This window comes from Pristis pectinata, chromosome 2 (assembly GCF_009764475.1).
Source record: "Pristis pectinata isolate sPriPec2 chromosome 2, sPriPec2.1.pri, whole genome shotgun sequence".
Taxonomy (NCBI): Eukaryota; Metazoa; Chordata; class Chondrichthyes; order Rhinopristiformes; family Pristidae; genus Pristis; species Pristis pectinata.
Genome location: NC_067406.1, coordinates 69,738,855 through 69,760,495, shown reverse-complemented (window position 1 = coordinate 69,760,495; position 21,641 = coordinate 69,738,855). Strand labels below are relative to the sequence as shown.

General features: G+C 39.3%; 1 protein-coding gene across 4 annotated transcripts; it reads left to right on the top strand.

Annotated features, from left to right (window-relative positions):
• The first annotated feature begins 1,070 nt into the window (after window positions 1-1,070).
• LOC127586118 (uncharacterized) lies at window positions 1,071-19,907 on the top strand. Of its 4 annotated transcripts, XM_052043969.1 has the most exons (4): window positions 1,134-1,185; window positions 2,328-2,524; window positions 15,131-15,197; window positions 17,757-19,907. In XM_052043969.1, the coding sequence occupies exons 2-4, from the start codon at window positions 2,521-2,523 to the stop codon at window positions 18,568-18,570; spliced, it is 885 nt and encodes a 294-aa protein (XP_051899929.1). In that variant the 5' UTR covers window positions 1,134-1,185; window positions 2,328-2,520; the 3' UTR covers window positions 18,571-19,907. The 4 variants fall into 4 exon arrangements, with proteins under 4 accessions (XP_051899938.1, XP_051899954.1, XP_051899929.1 ...); XM_052043978.1 differs by lacking the exon at window positions 2,328-2,524 and having other exon boundaries at window positions 1,071-1,185; XM_052043987.1 differs by lacking the exons at window positions 1,134-1,185; window positions 2,328-2,524 and adding an exon at window positions 1,364-1,487.
• The last annotated feature ends 1,734 nt before the right edge of the window (window positions 19,908-21,641 follow it).

Genomic DNA, 21,641 nt, shown 5'->3' with positions numbered 1-21,641 from the left:
TTGATTTAGGCATCAGTCCCATGGAGCTTATGGCCCAGAGTGGACTGGATGATATCACTCGCTGGCACGGTGCCCTCTACATGCACTGTGTATGGAAAAGACAAACATTCGCAATGGTAGATGTGGATGACACTTTGTTGTTTATACATGGTGATATAAAGAAACTGCGCAACACCTGAGACATGTGAATCTCTGATGTTCCTGAAGTCCTGCCACATGATTGTATATTTTATAAGTAGTGGGAACAGATATCTTACTCTATTCAAACTGGCATGATTTTAGACTTTAGAAGGTGTCAGACTCATGATGTACCGTACTGCTTATTAACAGGCACTTTATACTATGTCTCCAGAGTAAAGAAACTCATCTATGGGAGTCTCAGAAAGTTATCTGAGAGCTTTGATTTTCCTTGAAGAAAATCTATCTCCACTATCTATTTTAATATCAGAGGTGCGAAGGGAGAGGAATTCTGTGGGGGATCATAAACCATTTGAACAAAGATGGTTAGGATTAAAAATCTGGGAACTTCTTTTTTTCCCCAGAGGACAGAGTGCTGCGTAAATTGAACCAGTTCATCATTTGTTATGTGCCTTCGGCTTCCACATAGTTCTCCCATTAGGAAATAAATTCCAATATTCGTTTTAGTCTGATCATTATGGTCTGACATTATGTCATGTGTTGCCTTATGAAATAAATGAGAAAACAAATCAAGAAAAGTGTAAGAGCAGTGCTGTCATACATTATCACCATGAATGACACACGTTAATCTACAAGTTTCAATCAATAGACTGGGCAGATCTATTTGGGGATAAGACTTAATTCAAGCTTACAGTATTGTGAGAAAAATCTGAGCTAGACCACTTAAGTATAATTACAGATCATCTGCTGATCTGGTGTTTTGTGTTCAACCAAATGTTTCCCAGAGGATGAGACAAGGAAAGGGTTAAAGAATTTGCTGATTGGTGAGTGAGAAAAGACAGGTATTTATTTTGATTCCAGTCACATGGTATTTTAATAACCAATGACTTTAGCCAAATGTAGCAATATGAGAGGTCATGCAAATCTAGAACTAAGCAGCCTCAAACATTTATCTTAAATTCAAATGCAGAAGGTGTGCAGGAAACCAAACCATGAGAACATATAATCAGAACTACCTTTCCTTGACTCAACAAGACTAAGCCTCAGGTACAGAAACTAATCTTTTATCTTGGGTCATTGAGTGAGAACTTTCAGTGGTTTAATAATTAATACATGATGCAGCAGCTTTTCTGGTTCCTTGTTTCATTACATTTAAACAAACAGATGAAGCGACCAAGGTGACACACCTATTACTACGAGTTGTCGGATGAATGGTGTTGTCATTACTTTCTGAAATACTGAGAGAATGATCAGCTCGTGTTTGACATTTCTTTTGGAAAATTCGTCCCTTGTACTGGATCGGAACACTGACCTGTTCTGTTAGTACACATCTTGAGCTTCCAGTGCCTGTGAGTAGCACCTTAGCCTTAACGTGCAAGGTTATTAACGACAGGTAGGATAGTGACTGACAGTCACAAGCTAACTGTTGCGTTGTGGACTTTAGCCAAGCATCCACTTTTGTTAGAAACCTTACGTGAATGTGAGAGGTGTATGTATTAATGTATCTTACACTGTTTTAGTTTTGCTGTACATCTCATTGTTCGGTCTTTAAAGAAGTTCCTGCAGCAGACACAAAGCTACGGATGTTAAGTCAAAAATAAGAAAAAATTGATTCCAACATTGCACAATTCATTCGAGGCATTCCCCTTACTTTTATTGAGTGCTTTTACTGCATATCCTGGTACAGGTAAGGAATAGGGTTTATCATAAACATATGGCTTGTAGTGAGGCCACACCCTAATGAGTTAACGAGCAGGTTTGCTTCAAAAGTGCACTCTGGCGAATATGAGGATTATTGTTCACATTTGCGGCTCAGACTTTGAACTTAACATCTGCTTTCAAAAGTAGAAGTAGATTTTGTAGAGTGCTAGTTAGTGAAATTCTGCTGTTTACAATGAGTTGGTATGATCGTATCCAGATTAGAGGAAGAGAATATTTTTATAACAGGGGATCAGAATGGTATTATAAAAGATGAGATGAAAACTACCCGCTTTTTAACTATGACTTTCTCAATCCTGAGATGCAGTTATAGGCCTGAAATAACTCCACAGATCTATCTTCAGATTAATAACGTACTAACAGAACTTGGCTCAGAGGATGCAGTTTTACATTAATTGTAAGGAGCTGGGGCAGAAACATTATATAATTTGTAGTGTTAATACAGTTAAAGTTTTCTTTTCCTCATACAGGATCAAAGTTCAGAGAAAAAGTGAGTGGGTGCATTATCTTGTGGAAGGTGCACAGAGACCACAATGGTGCGGCAGATAGTGCCTCATAGGTCCAGGGACCTTGGTTCGATCCTGACCTCTGGTGCTGCGTCTGTAAAGTCTATACGTTTACCCCTGGGTGGTCCAGCTTCCTCCCACTCCCCAAAGGTGCCGAATGGGTAGGTGAATTGACTACTGTAAATTACCCCTGATGTAGATGTATGGTAGCTGGGGGGGGGGGGGGGAGAAGAAGGGGAAGAGGGGAAATGAAGTTGATGGGGATGCGAGAAGGAAAATAGAATTATTGTCGACGGATGCTTGATGATCAGTGTAGATGCAGTGGTCCAAAAGGTCTGTTTCCAAATGACTCTATGAGCAAATCATTGTAAAATACCCCCAATTCTCATCATATTGAAATCAAAGCGATGACGTGGGTATTTTTCTCCATGGACAGATATCCGATTCGCTCTATCAGATCTCCTCCCATGAATGAAAAATATTACAATGTGCCAAAAATAAAAATATTTCTATCATGAGTAGAATATATTTTAAAACTAGAGAAACAGAAGACTGCAGATGCTGGAATCTAGATGACTTAACACTGTTACAGCTGCAATATTAAGTTGCATTACTGTAATATTGAGCAATATATTTAATTATAATTTGCAAATTTAGGGCAGCACTGTGGCAGTGGAGGTAGTGCTACCTCCTCGCAGCTCCAATGACCCAGGTTCAATCCCAACCTTTTATGCTCTCCGTTTGGAGCTCCCTAAGTGACCGCATGGATTTCCAGGTTACTGCTTTCCTCCCACATCTCAAAGATGTGCCAGTTGTTGGGTTAATTGGCTACTGTAAATTAGCCCTTGTGTAGGTAAGTGGTGGAAGAATGATAATGGAGCGGGGGGAGGAGTATTAATGGGCATGACTGAAGAAATAGGTTATAGGGAAGTAAGTGTAGGAATGGGGGGAGTGATGGGATTGCTCTGAGAGCCAGCATAGACTCAGTGGGCCAAATGGCCTCCATCTATGTCATTAGGAGATATGGAAAGTGTTCCAAATGCTGGCTATGTTTGAGCGCAATAGAGTAGAAATAAGTACTGTATGATTAAGGGATGTATATTTCTAATGGAAATGTTTCCAATGAGTAGCTGACATTTTCTGTTCAGTGGGATTTTTGCTGAGCAGAATTTATGTGAAACACCTGCTCTATGGTCAAGGGTGCCCAGTTCCTCTGCACCATAGTGGAATTGGAAGGACTGATACATACTGTAAATGTTTTGCCGTATTTCTTAAGAGTTAATAATGAATGTGAAACAGGAAGGTCACACTGGTTGGAAATCCAAAACAAACAACAGAAGGGGAACAAAAGTCAAATCCAAGGTGCCCGAGAGAAAGGATATCAGTGCAAATGAAAGGTATTTTAGATATTAGATCATTTGATGAGGAAGATGTATGGCTTTTATTATTCATTATGTTTTAAAATTTTTATTAAATCAAATTTTATTTTTATGGCTAGATGTGGCAGGGGTAAAAAGGCAACATGACAGGACTTGGGAAAAAATTGTGAGAAAATAATGTACGTAACAGTGGGATTTAAATGCTAGAAATTGGCACAGGTCAGCTTTCACCCCAGAAGTAGGCTGCAGAAGGGTGCAAACAATTCGGCCTTGAGCATATTGCCAGGGAGATGTGGATCCCTATCAGGCATTCTGAGGTATTGGTATTGGTTTATCATTGTCACTTGTACCAAGGTACAGTGAAAAACTTGTCTTGCATACCAATCGTACAGGTCAATTCATTACACAGTGCAGTTACATTGAGTTAGTACAGAGTGCATTGATGTAGTTCAGGTAAAAACCATTGCTTTGATAAGAGTGAAGGTGGATTTGCTTTTTTTCTAGCAAAGGCTGGTAGTCTGATTGAGAGTGGTAGGTATTAGGGGAGGGAAACAGAAAGGGAACAATAGGTTGAAAATGGGGCATCAATTGTTACTGAACTAAATTTCTACTCTCCAGCTCCACATAATGGTAAGTTTAAGAAAAAAATTAAGCTACTATTTGGTATGTGCCTGCAATAATCTGTTTGGATTTCTTGTTTAAACCCCACATCTCCTGAAAATGGAGCAGAATAAGTCACATGCTTTTATGAGAATTATTGAAATGTTCCTAGATGACTCTACTTAGGCTTTTTATTCATCAATTCAAAGATGATGATGCCTGTTTTAGATAGTGTCCAATCTGCAGTCAGTTGTATTTTTTTTCTTAGTTTTCACATTGCTTTTCACAGAAGGAAGGCCAATTTCTCTCTCTAAGGTTTCCTTTTAACCACTTCTTTGGGGAGCTTGGGGAAAGCAAGCAGTTTTTCCATATATATGAATACATGAAAAGTCTTTCCAGACCTTACTTATACCTTTTCAAACAAGTGCACAAGAAGCAATGATTTTTTTTTAATTCTGAAAATTAAGGGAATTGGTTTGTTTTTTTTTCTGGAAGTACTTCACGTGACCACCACCTGCCATTCCTATGTCATGCTGTTAATACATACAATCACCACAACTGAAGGATTAAAGGATGTTGTTATTCAGGTTTGCCTAGCAATAGTTTACACTTAATTACAGGGCAAAAATAAAACCAATCTCCAGTAGAACAGTTGCTTGACATTGTAATCTGCAGCTGAACCCTGTTCACCACAGAGCATCAATGAGAGTATGTCCAAGCACCCAATTAATCTAATACTTATTTAATGACTTTTCATAACATGCAATTATTTGTCTTTTATTTATTTGAAATCCTATCTCCACTCACCAGAGAATCCATGAGGTATATTGTTTACCATGCTGTTTGCTTTAAGGCACAGCATGGAATCAAATTATCAGCATGGCAGGTTTTCCTGGTCTGCCTTAAACAAGAAAATTAAGTCACATTAATGTTGATATGAAACATCAGGTGTATAGGTCAACAAACTGTATGCAGTACGTTGCTCACATTCTAGTTCATTAGCCCAAAGTGCACCAAACAAAAACACAGGTGCACCCTCTCTTTCTATCAGGACTGTGGGTTAATTGAGGGAACACGGCCCTGTCTCAGCCCTCTGCGTTCTGGTTTTCCTGTAGGCAGTATGGGCAGTCCCTGGGTTACGTTCCTGAGAAATGTCCGTAACCCGATTTTGCTGCAAGTCAGAAATGTCCCTTTTCTATAGCTATCCATATCGTATCGTTCTACATACACCTGCTACAATTTGTTCATTTCATTGAATATTCACCCTGACACCACCCACAATTAAACTAATGGGAAAAATACTGTATCCAGTCATTAATGAATACCACAAAACATATTATTATTACTATCTTGAAAAATGTTTTAAAAATATATGGGAGAACTTGCACAAAGTCTGATTTCCATTAAGTCAGGTCATTCGTAACCAGGGACCCCCACATATGATGCACAGACACACCCAATAGGCTCATTGTGCCAGAAGCTCACTATCTTACTGTGTATAATCTGGATGTACCTCAGAGGCAAATGCAATAATTAGGCCGAGTCTGCCTAATTATGTGTTTTTCATTTAATTTCTCTTTTATATTGGCTGTGATTCAGCTAAAGATGTGATTCAGCTTTAATGTAACAAAATTTTGTGACAATCGTTTAAAAAGTGACAGGGCATGCTTGAATATAAACCCAATTACAAAAAAAATTGCAGCACAATGGTTAGAATTAGAAACCATGGACACCACAGAAGTCTGAAATGCTATCACATGTGATCTGGTGCTGATAAATGAAAATGTAACATCACTATTCAATAAGGAGGGAGGCAGAAAGCAGGATACTATAGGTTAGTTGTTCTAGCATCCATCATTTGGGAAGATGCTGGAATCCAATATTAAGGTGGTAATAGCCTCACAATTTAGAACGTCATAAGACAATCAAGCACAGATAATTCAGTGTAAAGAAAGGGAAATCATATTTGACAAATTTGCTCAAGTTCTTTGAGGATATAGCAAACAAAGTGGATAAAGGCTTTGTGTGTCATGATCTAGGACCACAGTTTCCTTTGTGCCATAACATTTTGTAGACTCACTCCATTAATACAATAAATTTGCTTTTTCATTCTTTCCAATGTGAATTATCTGACATGTTCCTACATTATGCTCCATTTGACAAATTATTGCCCACTCACCTATCTTAAGACATCCGTTAAGGTGCCACATAAGATTACTGCACAAGAGCACATGGGATTGGGGGTAATATATTGGCATAGATAAGGGATCAGCTAACTAACAGAAAAGAGAGTCAGGATAAATGGGCAGCTTTCAAACTGGCATTTGAACTAGTGGGACGCCACAGGAATCAATGCCAGGGCTTCAACTGTTTAAAATCTGCATTAATAACTTGGATGGAGACATTGAGAAGCCACATTCACTGATAATACATAGACAGGTGGGTTCATAAGTTGTCACGAAGAAACAAAGAGCCTGCAAAAGGATACAGATAGGTGAGTGGGCAATAATTTGTCAAATGGAGCATAACGTAGGAAAATGTCAGATTATTCACATTGGAAAGAATGAAAAAGCAAATTTGTTGTATTAATGGAGTGAGTCTACAAAATGTTATGGCACAAAGGAAACTGTGGACCTAGATCATGACACACAAAGCCTATAAATAGGGAGGCCAATGGAATGTTGCAATGGGTGTGGAGTATAAAAATAAGGAAGTTTTGATGCACTAATGAGACCACACCTGGAGTACACTGTATAGTTTTGGTGTCCATATTTCAGGAAGAGTAAACTTGCATTGGAAACTGTGCAGAGAACATTCAGTAGGTTGATGAAGGGGTTGACATATTAAGAGAGCTGAGCAGGTTAGGCCTTTACCACATTGGAATGTAGAAGAGAGGGGTGATCTAATTGAATATGTAAGATTCTGAGAGGAATTAACAGGGTAGATCCTGAGAGGATGTTTCCCCAAGTCTGGAACTAGGGAACCTAGTCATTTGTTTCAGATGGAGATGAGAAAGTATTCCTTCTCTCAGAGGGTCATAGAGTCACACAGCACGGAAACAAGCCCTTTGGCCCAGCTGGTCCATGCCGACCAAGATTCTCACCCAAGCTAGTCGTGTTTGCCTGCATGTGGCCCATATCCCTTGAAACCTTTCCTATCCATGTACCTGTCCAAGTACCTTTTAAATGTTGTTAACGTAGCTGCCTCAACCACTTCCTCTGGCAGCTCATTCCATACACTGACCGCTCACAGATTCCTCTTAAATCTCTCCCCTCTCTCCTTAAACCTATGCCCTCTAGTTCTTGAATTCTGAAAAAGACTGTGCACATTCACCCAATCTATGTCCCTCATAATTTTATACACCTCTATAAGGTCACTCCTCATTCTCCTACTCTTCAATGAAAGAAGTCCCAACCTGCTCAAACTCTCTCCATAACTCAATCCTTTGAGTCCTGGCAACATCCTCACAAATATCTTGAATCTTTAGAATTCTCTATCCCAGACAGCTGGGAGGCAGAGTCACTTAATACATTCAAGGCAGAGACTGGCAAATATATGAACTGCAAGAGACTCAAAGAATATGGGGAGAGAGTAGGGTAGTGGTGTAGAGCCATGATGTTGTTGAATAGTGGAGCAGCCTCGAGGGATCAATTGATCTGTTTCCCCTCCAATTTCTTATGCTCTTATGAAAGTTTAAATATTTCTGTGTTTAGAAGATATTTGGGTCACCAAAGTATCCAGTTTTCTTTAACTACCTTTGCAGAGATGGTGCTAGCATTCATTGAGAGCACCTAGACCTTGAAAAGAATTGAATTTTTTTGAGAGCAAATTATAACCGTGGATTAGAACAAGGGGCGTACATCAGTTAAGTGAAAATATGAGAAGTAGGAAGGGTAGGAAGGGTGCATTAGATAGGTAAGTCAGTACAGTGCACACCATCAATGTGTAATCACAGACCAGCAAGGAAACTTGCAGAAGTGTTATGAGGAGGAAAAGGAAAACAAAATGAATACCACATTTATTTTGCCTCTTAGTAGTTGCAGCAACTGTCGGATTAGTCTCTCAACATTATGCACAATATCAGAAAAAGATCAAATCCGTACAATTACAGAGCAAGAGAATGAGTAAGAAGCAGGTTTTGTGGACAGTGTTTGCTGCTGCCCACAGCAATTTAATGATCTCACTGGCGTGGATTTCTCCAATCCCAATCTCAGTTGCTGCCCAGCATCAGCTGTAGGGGACCTCTGGTTTCTAGAAACTGTGACATCATTAAACTGACTGAGCAGCCAATTGCATTAAAACGGGAATTTGAAAAACAACTCTCTAAACTCATACATGCAGCTGAAAGTGTAGAAGCTTCTGTAGCAAACAGAATTTTAACATTAAAAAAAAGATATTACTTTCAATTGCATGGAATTTTGAAATAATACTCTGACAAAATATTAGCAACACAGTGGAGCAGTTAAGTGGAGCTGCTGTCTCACGGCTCCAGCGACTTGGGTTCAATCCTGACCTCTGGTGTCATTTGTGTAGAGTTTACATGTTTACCTTGTGTGTTTCCCCCGGGTGTTCTGGTTTCCTCTCACATCCCAAAGATCTGTGGGTTGGTAGGTTAATTGGCCATTGTAAATTGCCGCTGGTGTAGAGGTGAGTGGCGGAACCTGCAGGGAGTTGAAGGGAATGTGGAAAGAATTAAAAAATGGGATTAATATAAATGGGTGCTTAATGGTCTGTGCAGACTCCGTGAACCAAAGTGTCTGTTTCTCTGCTGTCTGATTCTACGCCAACACAGATTAGTTTTGGTGGAGCTGCAGAGATTATAAAGCAGTGACCATGGATGAGTACATCATTAAAATTTCAGTAATACATCATCCAAAAAGGCATAACATTTTCAGGGCTTTTTTTTATATAACAGTTTACCCATACTTGAAACTTTATTGGTTAATTTAGTTCTGCAGATTACTGTAGTGCCACACACACAAAATGCTGGAGGAACTCTGCAGGTCAGGCAGCATCTATGGAGGGAAATGAACAGTCGACGCTTCGGGCCGAGACCCTTCATCAGCCGACTGTTCATTTCCCTCCATGGATGTTGCCAGACCTGCTGTTCCTCCAGTGTTTTGTATGCGTTGCTCCAGGTTTCCAGCATCTGCAGAATCTCTTGTATCACTGTAGCACTGCACCTTGTGGTGGAGCAGAGAATCACATGCAGCACCTACTGGACTTCCACAGTTTGCCGTGCAAGGGTGCACTCCTGCATTTGCTGCCAAAGTTGTCATAATTCTTCCATTTAAACAGAGGGTTTCAACATTACTTCTCACTATAAACTCTGGACGAATATATCATCAAGCCAGTTTACTGGGGCAAGAATTGGTGTGAGCAATTACTGCCAACCCCTATCCTAACTAGCACTGGTTCTATACAAGTTAACAGTTGGTCAGTTAACTTTTGGCAGAACTGCCAGAGTGACCAAAAAAACAAGCAACTCAAATAAGCAGGCAGATGCAAGGAAGGATCACACTCAACAAACCAGGTACTTGCAACCTAAAAGATGGCACTGAAGTTTCAAGATGCCACAAAATAAATGTAAAGGCTGGAAGTAAATATCACAAAGAATTTTAGGCAATGGAATTAATAATCATCGACCTTCAAAGCAAACTGAGTCAGATAGAAAAGGCTGGAGAAGAAAAGGTTTTAAGTAAAGCAAAGGGTCCAGGTCACTTTATTGGGAGTAAAACAACACAAATGGCACAAATCAGAATTCAGTATAAAAGCATGTTCACCGATATGACTGAAATCAAGGTAGAACTGGAAGATAGATAAAGGACACGGAGGTCTGGTGTGGTAGGAGACTGAAACCAGACCCAAGTCCAAGGACTTGGAAATCTTTTGATACACTATTTTTGCCATCAGTATCTTGGCCCAGTCAGGGCACACAGCACCAAGCATTCTAGAGCCCCAAATGGGCCAAACCTCATGCAACAGTGTATTTATAATGGTGTGCATTTATCTATAAAGAGCCACCCAATCTGACATGAAATACAATATTTCTTTCACATCAGACCTGAGCTGAACCCAACACAATCAGTTGGGAATCAAAAACTGTGGAGGCTGGAACTCTGAAACAAAAACAGAATATGTAGGAAACATTCAGCAGATTAGAAGGATCTTTGACCTAAAACGTTAACTCTATTTCTCTTTTCACTGTCAGTCAGGCCACATCTGCCACAGGTTGGGTGGCCAATCTCCCGTAGCAAGCCCAAAATGTACCCAATTCCTTCTCAAGGGCTAATTAGATTTGAACGATAATATTACTTGGATCAAAACCGTGAGATAAATCCACAGTTGATCCTCTCTAGGAAATGCTGGCTGCAATTTTAAAAAATCTTGTTCAATAGGGAATTTTAAAAGTTGACTAAAAGTACCCAACCTAACAATACAGAACATAGGAAAGAGAAAAGGTTATCCATCTCTGTAAATCTGTACCATCATTCAATTGGTTCATTACTAATATGTATCCCAACTCTATTTACTCACTTTCCATCCATTAGCCTTGGTCACCCTGCCTCCCTAACAAACATCCATCAAACTCAGTTTTGAAAATTTTAATCAACCCAGCATCCACACCACTTTCAGAATGAGTTTCAGATTTCCACCACCATTTATATAAAAGAAGTGCTTTCTGAATTTACTCCCAACTTGCAAGGCTCTATTTAAAATATTGTGGCCATTTATTCTAATTCCCCTCAACAAATAATATAGGTTCATTGTTTCTACCATTTGGAACTTGATATCCATTTAGGCAATTCCATTGGATCATTATTCATTTTTATAAATGATGGGAAGACAAATAGGTTTATTGAATCAGTTCTTGTAATTTAACCCCTTAAGTTCCAATATTATTACAGTCAATCTGCCTTGCACCACATCTGTTGTTAATATATGACTCCTGAGGGCTGGTGCCAGAACTAAATGCATTGCTCCTGATGGGTTCTGGTCAAAGCTTTGTATGATTGATGCATCACTTTTATATTCCATCCTTTTTGAGATAAAGACCAAGATTCAATTAGATTTTTAGATAGCATTTTTTAACCTTTGCACCATTGTCGGGTGAGTTATGAAGGCAGACATTCAAATTCCATTCCAGCTGAAAAGTTCCTGGTCTCTTGCTGTAAAGGAAATGTTTCACTTTCTCCTTCCTGTTTCCAGAGTGATTGACCTTGTATTTCATTGCAAATAAGGAAGTACTTCAACTGATTTTTTTAAAGCTGCAGTCACAAATTTGTGGTCTAATTTTATGCTGTAAAATAGAAGTTTCAAAAAGAATTTTGTTCAATAACAGCTTCAGGCCTAATTATACAGGTAGTTTAGAAGAATTGGCAAGATTTTATACTTATTCCCTGCATCAGCAAGTGTGGGTCAAAAGTATGTTATATTATCAAAAGGTCTTTTGACTGCTGCCTGATAAGGAAATGAAGTCAAGTAACAGAAAAATTAATCGTAGTCAATGGCACAGTAAAATTAAGACACATGGCACAAAAAATCCTCAAGTAAAATCTAACTGAAAAGATGCACAGAAAAATATCACACTGAAGTACACAATCTATTTGATTATCAAAAGAAATGTAGGATCGTAGCAACTTGCAAGTACTTGAAAACAGCTTTTGAGTTAATACCTCATCTGTTCTAGGAGTAAGGACGACTGTTATATTCCCCTTTTAAATTGTTTTGTACCTCACCCATGAAACACTGACTGTAAAGCACAGAAGTCTTTTAATCATTCAAGGATCTGGGGAGGGTGCAATATCAAGTCTATTTTGTGCTGTGGTGCTTTATAACAGATTTCTGGCATGTACTGTATTATGACAGCACAGCAGGGTCCACCAGAATAGCAGCGATAGAACATATGGGGATGTTCTGAAAGGGAGGTGAAAAATGCTATGTAAAGTGTAAAGTCCTTCTTCCTTTATGACAGTCTTGATCTTCGTGAATGGTGGAACAGGCTCAATAAACCTTACTGCCTGTCTGTATTACATTCTTATGTTCTTATAGGGTATGCTTTCATAAGGCAGATCTATACATAGATTTAAGAGTTACAGTATAACACTTTTAAAACACAGACAATGAACCTCCAGTATAACACACTGTAGGGTTATAGGAGAGAAAGCATTTGTTGTGGTGCCAAAAAACAAGCGATAAATTCACAGGCCGATTTGGACTCCCTTCCGACTCCTAACTTTCTTTGTCATTTACTTCAATTCACTGTTGTTCATTTTGTACATCCATTAGGCTTCCTCCTCCCCATATGTTCTATTCTCCTACCCTGTTGGGCCCTGCTGTGCTGTCTTAGTCCAGTAAATGCCAGGAATTTGTCATAAAGCACTGCAGCATAAAATAGACTTGATACCACACACTTCCCGATTCCTTGAATGATTAAAAGGCTTCTGTTTAAGTGACATGTCCAATCATCATAAAATTATCATCTCTTACATCCAAAAATGGCAATATTTAAGACCGTTTAAAAATAATTGGACTCGTCTTGATATATCAGTAATATAACAGCTGCTTGATATAAAAATGTTTCTCCACAAAGTTATTATTAATATTTTCCCTGGAGAGTTATGAGTAGCAATATCAAATGATTTTCCCTATCTGCTTTAAACCCATGGATTTTAAGGTTGCTATAAGTAATCTCAGCACATACCAGCGATTATTCAAATGTTCAACAATTTTGACTTGGATAACTTTATGTATTTATCGGCACAAACTCTCCTGGCAGTGACAAGCCACTGGCATTTATTATTTCCTTACTCACTGAGTTAGCATTTATGTGGACAGATTCTCTGGCAAGAACTTCCTGAGTGAAGCCAGTGATCAGTTAGGCCCAATGAAGCCTATCAATTGTTACCCGGCAGGACCTCGACAGACCTCTCCCATGGAGATGCTTTGACTGCTCGTTAATCCCTGGCTCCAGGTTTAACTGGCTATCAAAGCTATCAAATAATCAACATTTCTAACATTCACAAACATTGGGAAACTAAAATAAAGTAATTTTACTATTCCAATGTATTAAAAAATCTTTTAAAAAGCAAAAGTTAAAAACACTGGAAAACAAGAACAATTAAATATATTGGTTAACTCAATTAATTACGTTGGGTATTATTTACAACCTACCTTTCTCCCTCACAGTCATTCTCTTCCATATTCATTGGACAGATATCCCAGCATAATCGCTGGAAATTGGCACCCCTCCATGGGGGTCCATGAGTCCATCATTGGAGCACAGTCAAAATGACAGGGACAAGCACCTTTCTGGAATTTTAGGTCTTCCATTTCGGTCAGGCTTTCATTGGAGTTCCAAGCTAACAGATATGGAGGAAAATGCAGTTTTGTTATTCTTCTTTGGTCACATAGTGGTGTGCTCTCTTTAGTAAGTTTAATTGCTTGTCCCACCTATCCGCTATTCCAAGGTCTAGTGAGTAAAGGTGCTACTTGATATAACAGTAAGACATACAGGATAACAGACCCAGCTTTGATTCCCAGGTTACATCAAATTTTCCGGTCTCAGTCAGTGCAGCAGTTTGAGATCCCATAAAAATGAATGTAAAACTGTCAGCCAGAGTTCCCGCTCCTAGTTATTATCCAATAATTTACAAATTGCAAGTGCTAAACATGAGTAACAGCGCTTAGAAAGACAGGTTAGTATTATTGTCAGAAACCCCCTGTCAGAACTATATGACAGAAAACATAATAGACATTAAAATAAGATTTAATTCACTTCCTGCTGATTTTTAATCACTTAATATTTCCCTCTTTTCACATCATGCAATCATTTCTTCTTCTCCATGCTTAGTATTTAAGTTACCACATCTGCCTAAATAGCATATGCCACATTCCTGGCGGTAACACACATTCAACAGAGAAATGGAAATGGCAAGGACTTAGTTTCTATTTCCATTTCTATTTGCCTTCTACAATGAATCACACAGGTTTGTCATTCATAATTTGTCTTCTCCTTTCCCTGAAAGTGGCATCACAGGTAGACAGGGTGGTGAAGAAGACTTTTGGTGCACTAGCCTTCATCAGTCAAGGCATTGAGGATAGAAGTCGGGACGTTATGTTGCAGTTGTGCAAGACTTTAGTGAGGTCACCCTGCTATAGGAAAGATGCCATTAAGCTGGAAAGAGTGCAGAGGAGATTTACGGGAACGTTGCCAGGACTCAAGGGACTGAGTCTATGGAGAGAGGTTGAGTAGGTTGGGAGTTTATTCATTTGAGCGTCGGAGAATGAGGGGTGATATTATAGAGGTGTACAGAATCATGAGGGGCATAGTTAAGGTGAATGTGCACAGTTTTTTTCCCAGGGTTGGGGAATCAAGAACTATAGGACATAGCTTTAGGGTGAGAGGGGAGAAATTTAAGAGGAACCCAAGGAGCAACATTTTTTTAACCCAGAGGATGGTCCATATATGGAATAAGCTGCCAGATGAAGTGGTTGAGGCAGGGACATTGACAACATTTAAAAGGCACTTGAACAGTTACGTGGATAGGAAAGGTTCAGAGCAAATAGGACGAGCTTAGATGGGAATCTTGGTCACCATGGACCAGTTAGGCCAAAGGTCCAGTGTCTGTGCTCTATGACTCTATGTCTAACAGGATTGAAGCAGGACACATATTACACACCTTAACACTGTTAACAGAACACTGTTAACAGAACACGCCATAATTGTAGTTGAGCTTAATCATTTCAATTTCATGTTGTCATATCATGTTTTTTTATTTTAAACAGCATATGCCTCCCAGGATTTGACTACTGCTGCTCAGATGGGGTGCAGGTGCTGTAGAATGATAAAAAGGTGAGAAAAATAGAGTTTTGGAGTCAACATACTTGGGAAGATGCATTTGCTTGCTCATAATGTTTGCAAATCTCAGCATCTATTTTTGTGCCATGTTTGAGCTTGAGCCCTTAATGACTGTTCAATTTTTTTGCTACTTCATCCAACTCCGATGGGCCAAACCAAGCTAACTGTGGCCTACATGGCACCAAGTAATCCATAGTTTGGCTGGTCTTGGACTTCAACATGTATGCGGTCAAATGTGTAAGTTTGAGATGAACTGGAGGTCAAGTTTTCTTCTTCTAGGTGGTCCCTTGAGATCAGGGATGACTTGTTTCCAGTACAGTTCTGTGGGTTCTGAGCTTACTGTTGAGGCCATTGTGGGAACCATATACTCTTCCACAAATGAGGCAGGAGGGGCCTGACAAGGCAGGTGAGTGGGTAGTTTGTGAGACGTCACCCTCCTCCTGCCAGTTATGCAAGGCCTCTGTGTGCTCCTGTCGCATGACCTCAAAGCTCTCAATACCGTCCCGAGAACAGTCGTGAGCCAGAGGTTTTGAAAATTCAGTGGAGATGTTGTATTTCTTTTTCATGAGGCTTTGAGCACATGTTTGAACCATTTCCTTTATCTGCCTAGTAATCTCTTCCTATGACAGAGCTCATAATAGAACAATTATATCCGGAGTCTGGTGTTGTGGATACAAACAATGTGATCCGCTTAACAAGTTGAATATAACTAGGGTCTCAGTGATGGAGATGTTGACTTGGGTGAGGATGTTGACATGGGTTTCCTTATCCTTCCAGTGAATTTTGAGGACTTTGCAGAGACAGCATTGGTACCTTCTGTGGATAATCCAGGATCCCAAAGTAAACAGAAGGACAAGAATCACTGCTGCCCATTAGACCATGAGTTTTGTGCCAAGTCTGAGGTTTTGATCTTCAAATACCTTTTTCCACAATTGGCCAAAGATTACACTGGCAAAGCTGAATTTTATCTTCAGTACCTGTCTTCACTGAGAGATGGCTCCCAAGATATAACAAATGGTTCACATTTTCCAGGGAACCCTTATTGTCAGAGGGCAGGGGATGTTGAGTATAAGGCCTATCCTCTCGTATGCTTCAGAGAACAAGTCAGAATGGCTTGTAGTTACCATAGGTCTAAGAGATCCCCTTTAATTCTGAAATTTAGGTCAGGTTCCGCGGGAAGTTTGCTGGAGGTGATGTGCAACATTGCAGTGAGAAAGTCTTAACTGAGATTGACTCTTGTGTCATGCTGTGTATCTGATCTTCTACTGTGCCACGGACTCACCATTGAGTCCAGTGATGGAGCATTTACGTGTTGAGCAGAGGGGCCGACGTACTCAGCATCCAGGCACTCAGCGTTACACCCTGGACTGAGAAATGCGACCCCATTTATTTGTCTGAATGGTATGTGAATGTTAATGTTTTTAATTATTTGTTATCATGTTAAGGTGTTTTTTTAAATTAAATTTTATAGTTTTGTTTTTATTGATTTTTTAAAATTATTTAAATCTACTAGAACAACTTTTTAATCTCTCTGCAATCAAAGACATTTAAAAGCAATTTCAAAGGCCTCTGAGTGGTGAGTTTTCAAAGGCAATCAGGGTGTTCTGGGGTAAAGCTTCAAGATTTGGCACGCAAGGTCTGTTCGAAGTACATAGCTCCCTTTGCCCTGCTGGCTACCCCTCAGGTGTGGCGAATCTGCTCAGCCAGCTTTCCATACCCAGAACGAGTTAGTCCAGGTGGGCGGGCATCATAGGCAATGGGTCTGAGCATTGGGCCACACCCAGAAGTAGTCACCATCACACCTACTGAAACCCTCGGTGTTCTATCATTGTAAGTCTGTGAATCCAAAGCTCCAGAGTCTCTGCTTCTCCATCTGTAGTACAGCAGGTTAGATAAAGTTTGCTTTAAACTCATTCCCCACAAATGTGACAGAGACACCTAACCTCACTATCCAGGCCAAACAAGTCAATCATTTTAGTCCAATCTTTCTGGTTAATCTCTACTATTCCTTAAACCACATTCCCTTCTCTCCGTTTCGTTTAATTCATATCAACACAATGCAAAAAACTATCAGTCAAACTTTCAAATCCATTTTTTTTTATTTTCAGCATGGTAACAGGCCCTTCCAGCCCAGTGAGTCTGCGCCGCCCATTTTAGACCCCAAATTAACCTATCTGTACGTCTTTAGAACATTATCTCACAAAACTCTTGTCTGTTTAAAAGCTTCTATAAAACCCACCTCTTCAATAGTCCTTCAAAAGTTCTCCATCCATTCTATCACAATGGTGCAGAACAAATATGGCTCACCATTCACTGGTTAATGCAACATCAACCAGGCACTAAACTTGGGATCTGCCTTGTCTACATTACTCACAGTCTATCATGAATTATTCCACTAATTTAGAAGTGAAGCCAGGAGAGATTTTGATTTCAAGCTGAAGGACAATACAATGATAGACTCCATCACATAATCATTGTTAACATTTACTTAACAAACAATTCATCCTTTCAAAAGTACACACAAATGGAAACAGTTTTTTATATTTGTTTCAGGTACATTTTTGGACCAGCTATTGTAGAACTACCATCCACTGTGAGAAATGAAATCAATTGTAAAAACAATGACATTAAACATGAGACCACATTCCACAACAAAATGGACAAAACCAACAATATTGTTGCTTCAACTTTGGACAAAGTAATAAACTTAGAAGAACAAGATGCAGAAATAGAAATACGGGAAAGTAATGCATCGAAGAAGAACATAGCATGCGTACAAAATAAGGTGGTTGAAGATGTCAAAGACGGCACGAACACTGATGCAACAAGAATGCTGAATAACAACCAAGTTCATCAAGCATCAAGTGGAGTTACTGCACACCCCACCAATACAAATAACTGTTCCTCATACAATATCATAAAAGCTACAAATAAAAATGAACTGGTACATCATCATGACTCAGGATCTGAAGATGATTGTCATACAGTCAATGGACTCTCCACACATTGTCCTGCAGAAGTTAGTATTGTTGTTCCAGTAGGAGAGAAAGCAGCAGACAATCATAAAATTGCCAACACAAACAATGACAAATTGTCATCCGCAGAAAATGATAAAGCAACTCAAAACAATTTGGAAACTGACCCTGATGAAATCAAAGGTTTATCCAACCCATTTACTAATGAAAAAATGAATTCTTTAAATGGGCACAAAGATCTAGAAAGCACTCCTTCTGCTATTGATGGAGAATTCATCAGGAACTTGCTTGAAGAGAAATTCAGGCTAGAGTTGGGGATGCAGAGGTGGCAGCTGCCCTTGCAGCCTTGGAGGCTGCAAACTGCTGGAGAAGATGATGAGCTGGAGGACTAGGCAATGTGTGTTATTGAATCAGAGTGGACATGAAGAGTGTAACATCAATTTGGGTTTCAAATGACATTTCAAGTCACCAAGACCCTGAAGAGTCTGATTAATATGCTAAAAAGTTTTTTTTTAATATACTGAAAATATTCTAAAAGATAGAGGCAGAAAATCCTTGGATCTGCCTTGTAGAATAAATGTGGGAGAACAAGGATCTTTCAACATGACTGGTTTTATTGGAGTATCTGTGAATGGGGTCTTGGACACTTATACTGGGTAACTTCACTAATTCAGTTACAATTTAGGTTCCCATTAGGGAGCAGAGCATTCAAAAGATGACGCAACAATAGTTGCACGGGGGGACGCTGGCAGTAACCTCCTAGAAGGTGTAGGAAAGAATGATTGGCCCTTTTATTTATTCACAGGACATGGGCATTGCTGGCAAAGGCATTTTTAAAAACTTTTTTGCGAAGGTATTGGTGAGTTGCTTTCTTGAACTGCTGCAGTCCAAGTAGTGATGATACTTCCACAGTGGTGTTGTATAGGGAGTTTCTTGCAGAACATCACCCATTAAATTGTCTTTTCTTCTTTGATTGGATTAGCCATGATATACTATTCAATCCCTTGATTGCTTTTCCACAAGGCTATTGACTACATGAAAAGAAGATGCGTGTTTTAATGCAGTAGAAATTAGAACCTATAGTAAATATGGTCCTCACCACTTATAGCAGGCATGCATTTGCTTGGTATGTGCAATGAACTTTGTACCAATATTAAAATGTAAAATCACTTGTCAAATTTTCATACATTTTTCCTTGTAACACAATAGATTTTGTACCTTAATTCACTGAGCTAGGGAGAGAAAGGTCTGTAATCCAAGAACACAAATGATAGGTTGGTCCATATGAACTGCGCAACAACTGCAATCATAACCCTGCATAGAAAGGAGAGTTAAAATTTGCACTGCATCATGTATTAAAGATACATGTGGCTAGAATATTAATAAAAGCAAGAGAGGAATGTAACAAAGTAATTTCACAGTTTGATAAGAAGCAAACCAATGTCTAGGTCCAGATATTTTGGCCTGAAATAGATGGAGCATTTAAGCAGCAACTTTAAAAATGACATTAATGCAAGACAACTAATGGTCTTCATATTTTTAGCTTTTACAAGCAACTGCACATTCTAAAATGCAAGTGATGAGGACTGTAGTACTAAAACTGCACACAATGATTGTTTAATGAACCAGAACCAATGAGAAGTTTTGTATATACTGCAATATGTGTGTTATATATGTATCAGTTGTGAATGAAAACTGACCATTCTCACAGGAAATGGGAATCAACATTCTGAAGTAAAAGTTCAGAATAGTTTAACTGAGATTTTGTAAAGAATATATATAAGATATCAATATATTTTAAATAGCATTTTGAAATATTTGTAGTTTTTTGTTTTCTACAACTGCCAACATTTTATGTGAAGTTCATTATGCAGCATGCTTGGGTTAGTTAACAAGTAGGCAACAAAGAAAGTGAATTAATCACTTTTCCACTTAAAACTCTGTTAATGTGAAAAATGTTCATCTGCCACAACAATCATGAAAAGAACTATCAAGTGTTAAGAAATGAAACAACCTAGTATATAATAAATATTTCTATAAGTCCAAATCTATCAACACATCATACTTTGGAAAGACACTTTTGGAAAGATTCCCAATAGGAACATTATAATCTCTTCATCATGCTTGGTATTTCTCAGTAATATTTTCCAAAGATTTAATGTTGAGATATTTACTGTAAACATCAAATACTGCCAAGTTCTGAGCACAAAATCAAGTGAAGAGATATGATAAAGAATTCACACAAAATGTGGGAGCCCAACTCCACTGCTTAATTTTGATTCCAAACTATTTCCTTCTTTTCCATAAATATACCCAGATATATTCATATTGGTGGATTGCATCCTTATTTATACTGAAATAGTTGACAATAAAGAAAGTTAGTTGACAATAAAGTATTAAGATGTTACAATGTTGGCTTACCAGGGGTGAAATCAGGCTGGTAACAATTATGGAGATGCAAGAGACTGCAAATGCTGTCCATCTGAAACAAAAAAAACAAGCTGCTGGTGGAACTCAGTGGGTCAGGCAGCATCTTGGAGGCAAAAGGATGGTCAATGTTTCAGGTCAAAACCCTGCATCAGGACTGAGAGTGCAGAGGGGAGATAGCCAGTATAAAGAAGTGAGAAGGAGGGGTGAGGCAGGGGCTGGCAGGTGACAGGTGGAACTAGGTGGGGAGGGAGATGATGCGCAGATGGAGCCAGATTGGGGGAGGGGGAGAGAGGAGGTAGAGACAGAGGCTGGAAGGTGACAAGTGGAAACAAGAGGATGCAGATGCTGGAATCTGATAAGGAAAGTGATAAGTGGAACCAGATAAGGCAGGGATGATGGACGGACGGAAACAGTTGGGTGAGGGAATAGGAGACCCAGTAGGTATAGTGTATGGGTGATAAACAAATAGAACTAAATTTGGATGGGGGAAAAGGGAATCTGGTGGATCAGGACCTTAAGACAAAGGAGCAGAAGTCAGCCATTCGGTCCATCGAGTCTGCTCTGCATTCTATCATGAGCTGATCCATTCTCCCATTTAGCCCCGCCTTCTCACCATAACCTTTGATGCCCTGGCTACTCAGATACCTATCAATCTCTGCCTTAAATACACCCAATGACTTTGCCTCCACAGCTGCCCGTGGCAACAATTCCACAGATTCAACCACTCTCTGGCTAAAGAAATTTCTCTGCATCTCTGTTCTGAATGGGCACCCTTCAATCCTGAAGTCGTGCCCTCTTGTACTAGACTCCCCTACCATGGGAAACAACTTTGCAACATCTACTCTGTCCAGACCTTTTAACATTCGAAATGTTTCTATGAGGTCACCCCTCATTTCATCAGTACAGCCCAAGAGCCATCAAACGTTCCTCATAAGTTAACCCTCTCATTCCTGGAATCATTCTAGTGAATCTTCTCTGAACCCTCTCCAACGTCAGCACATCCTTTCTTAAATAAGAAGCCCAAAACTGCACA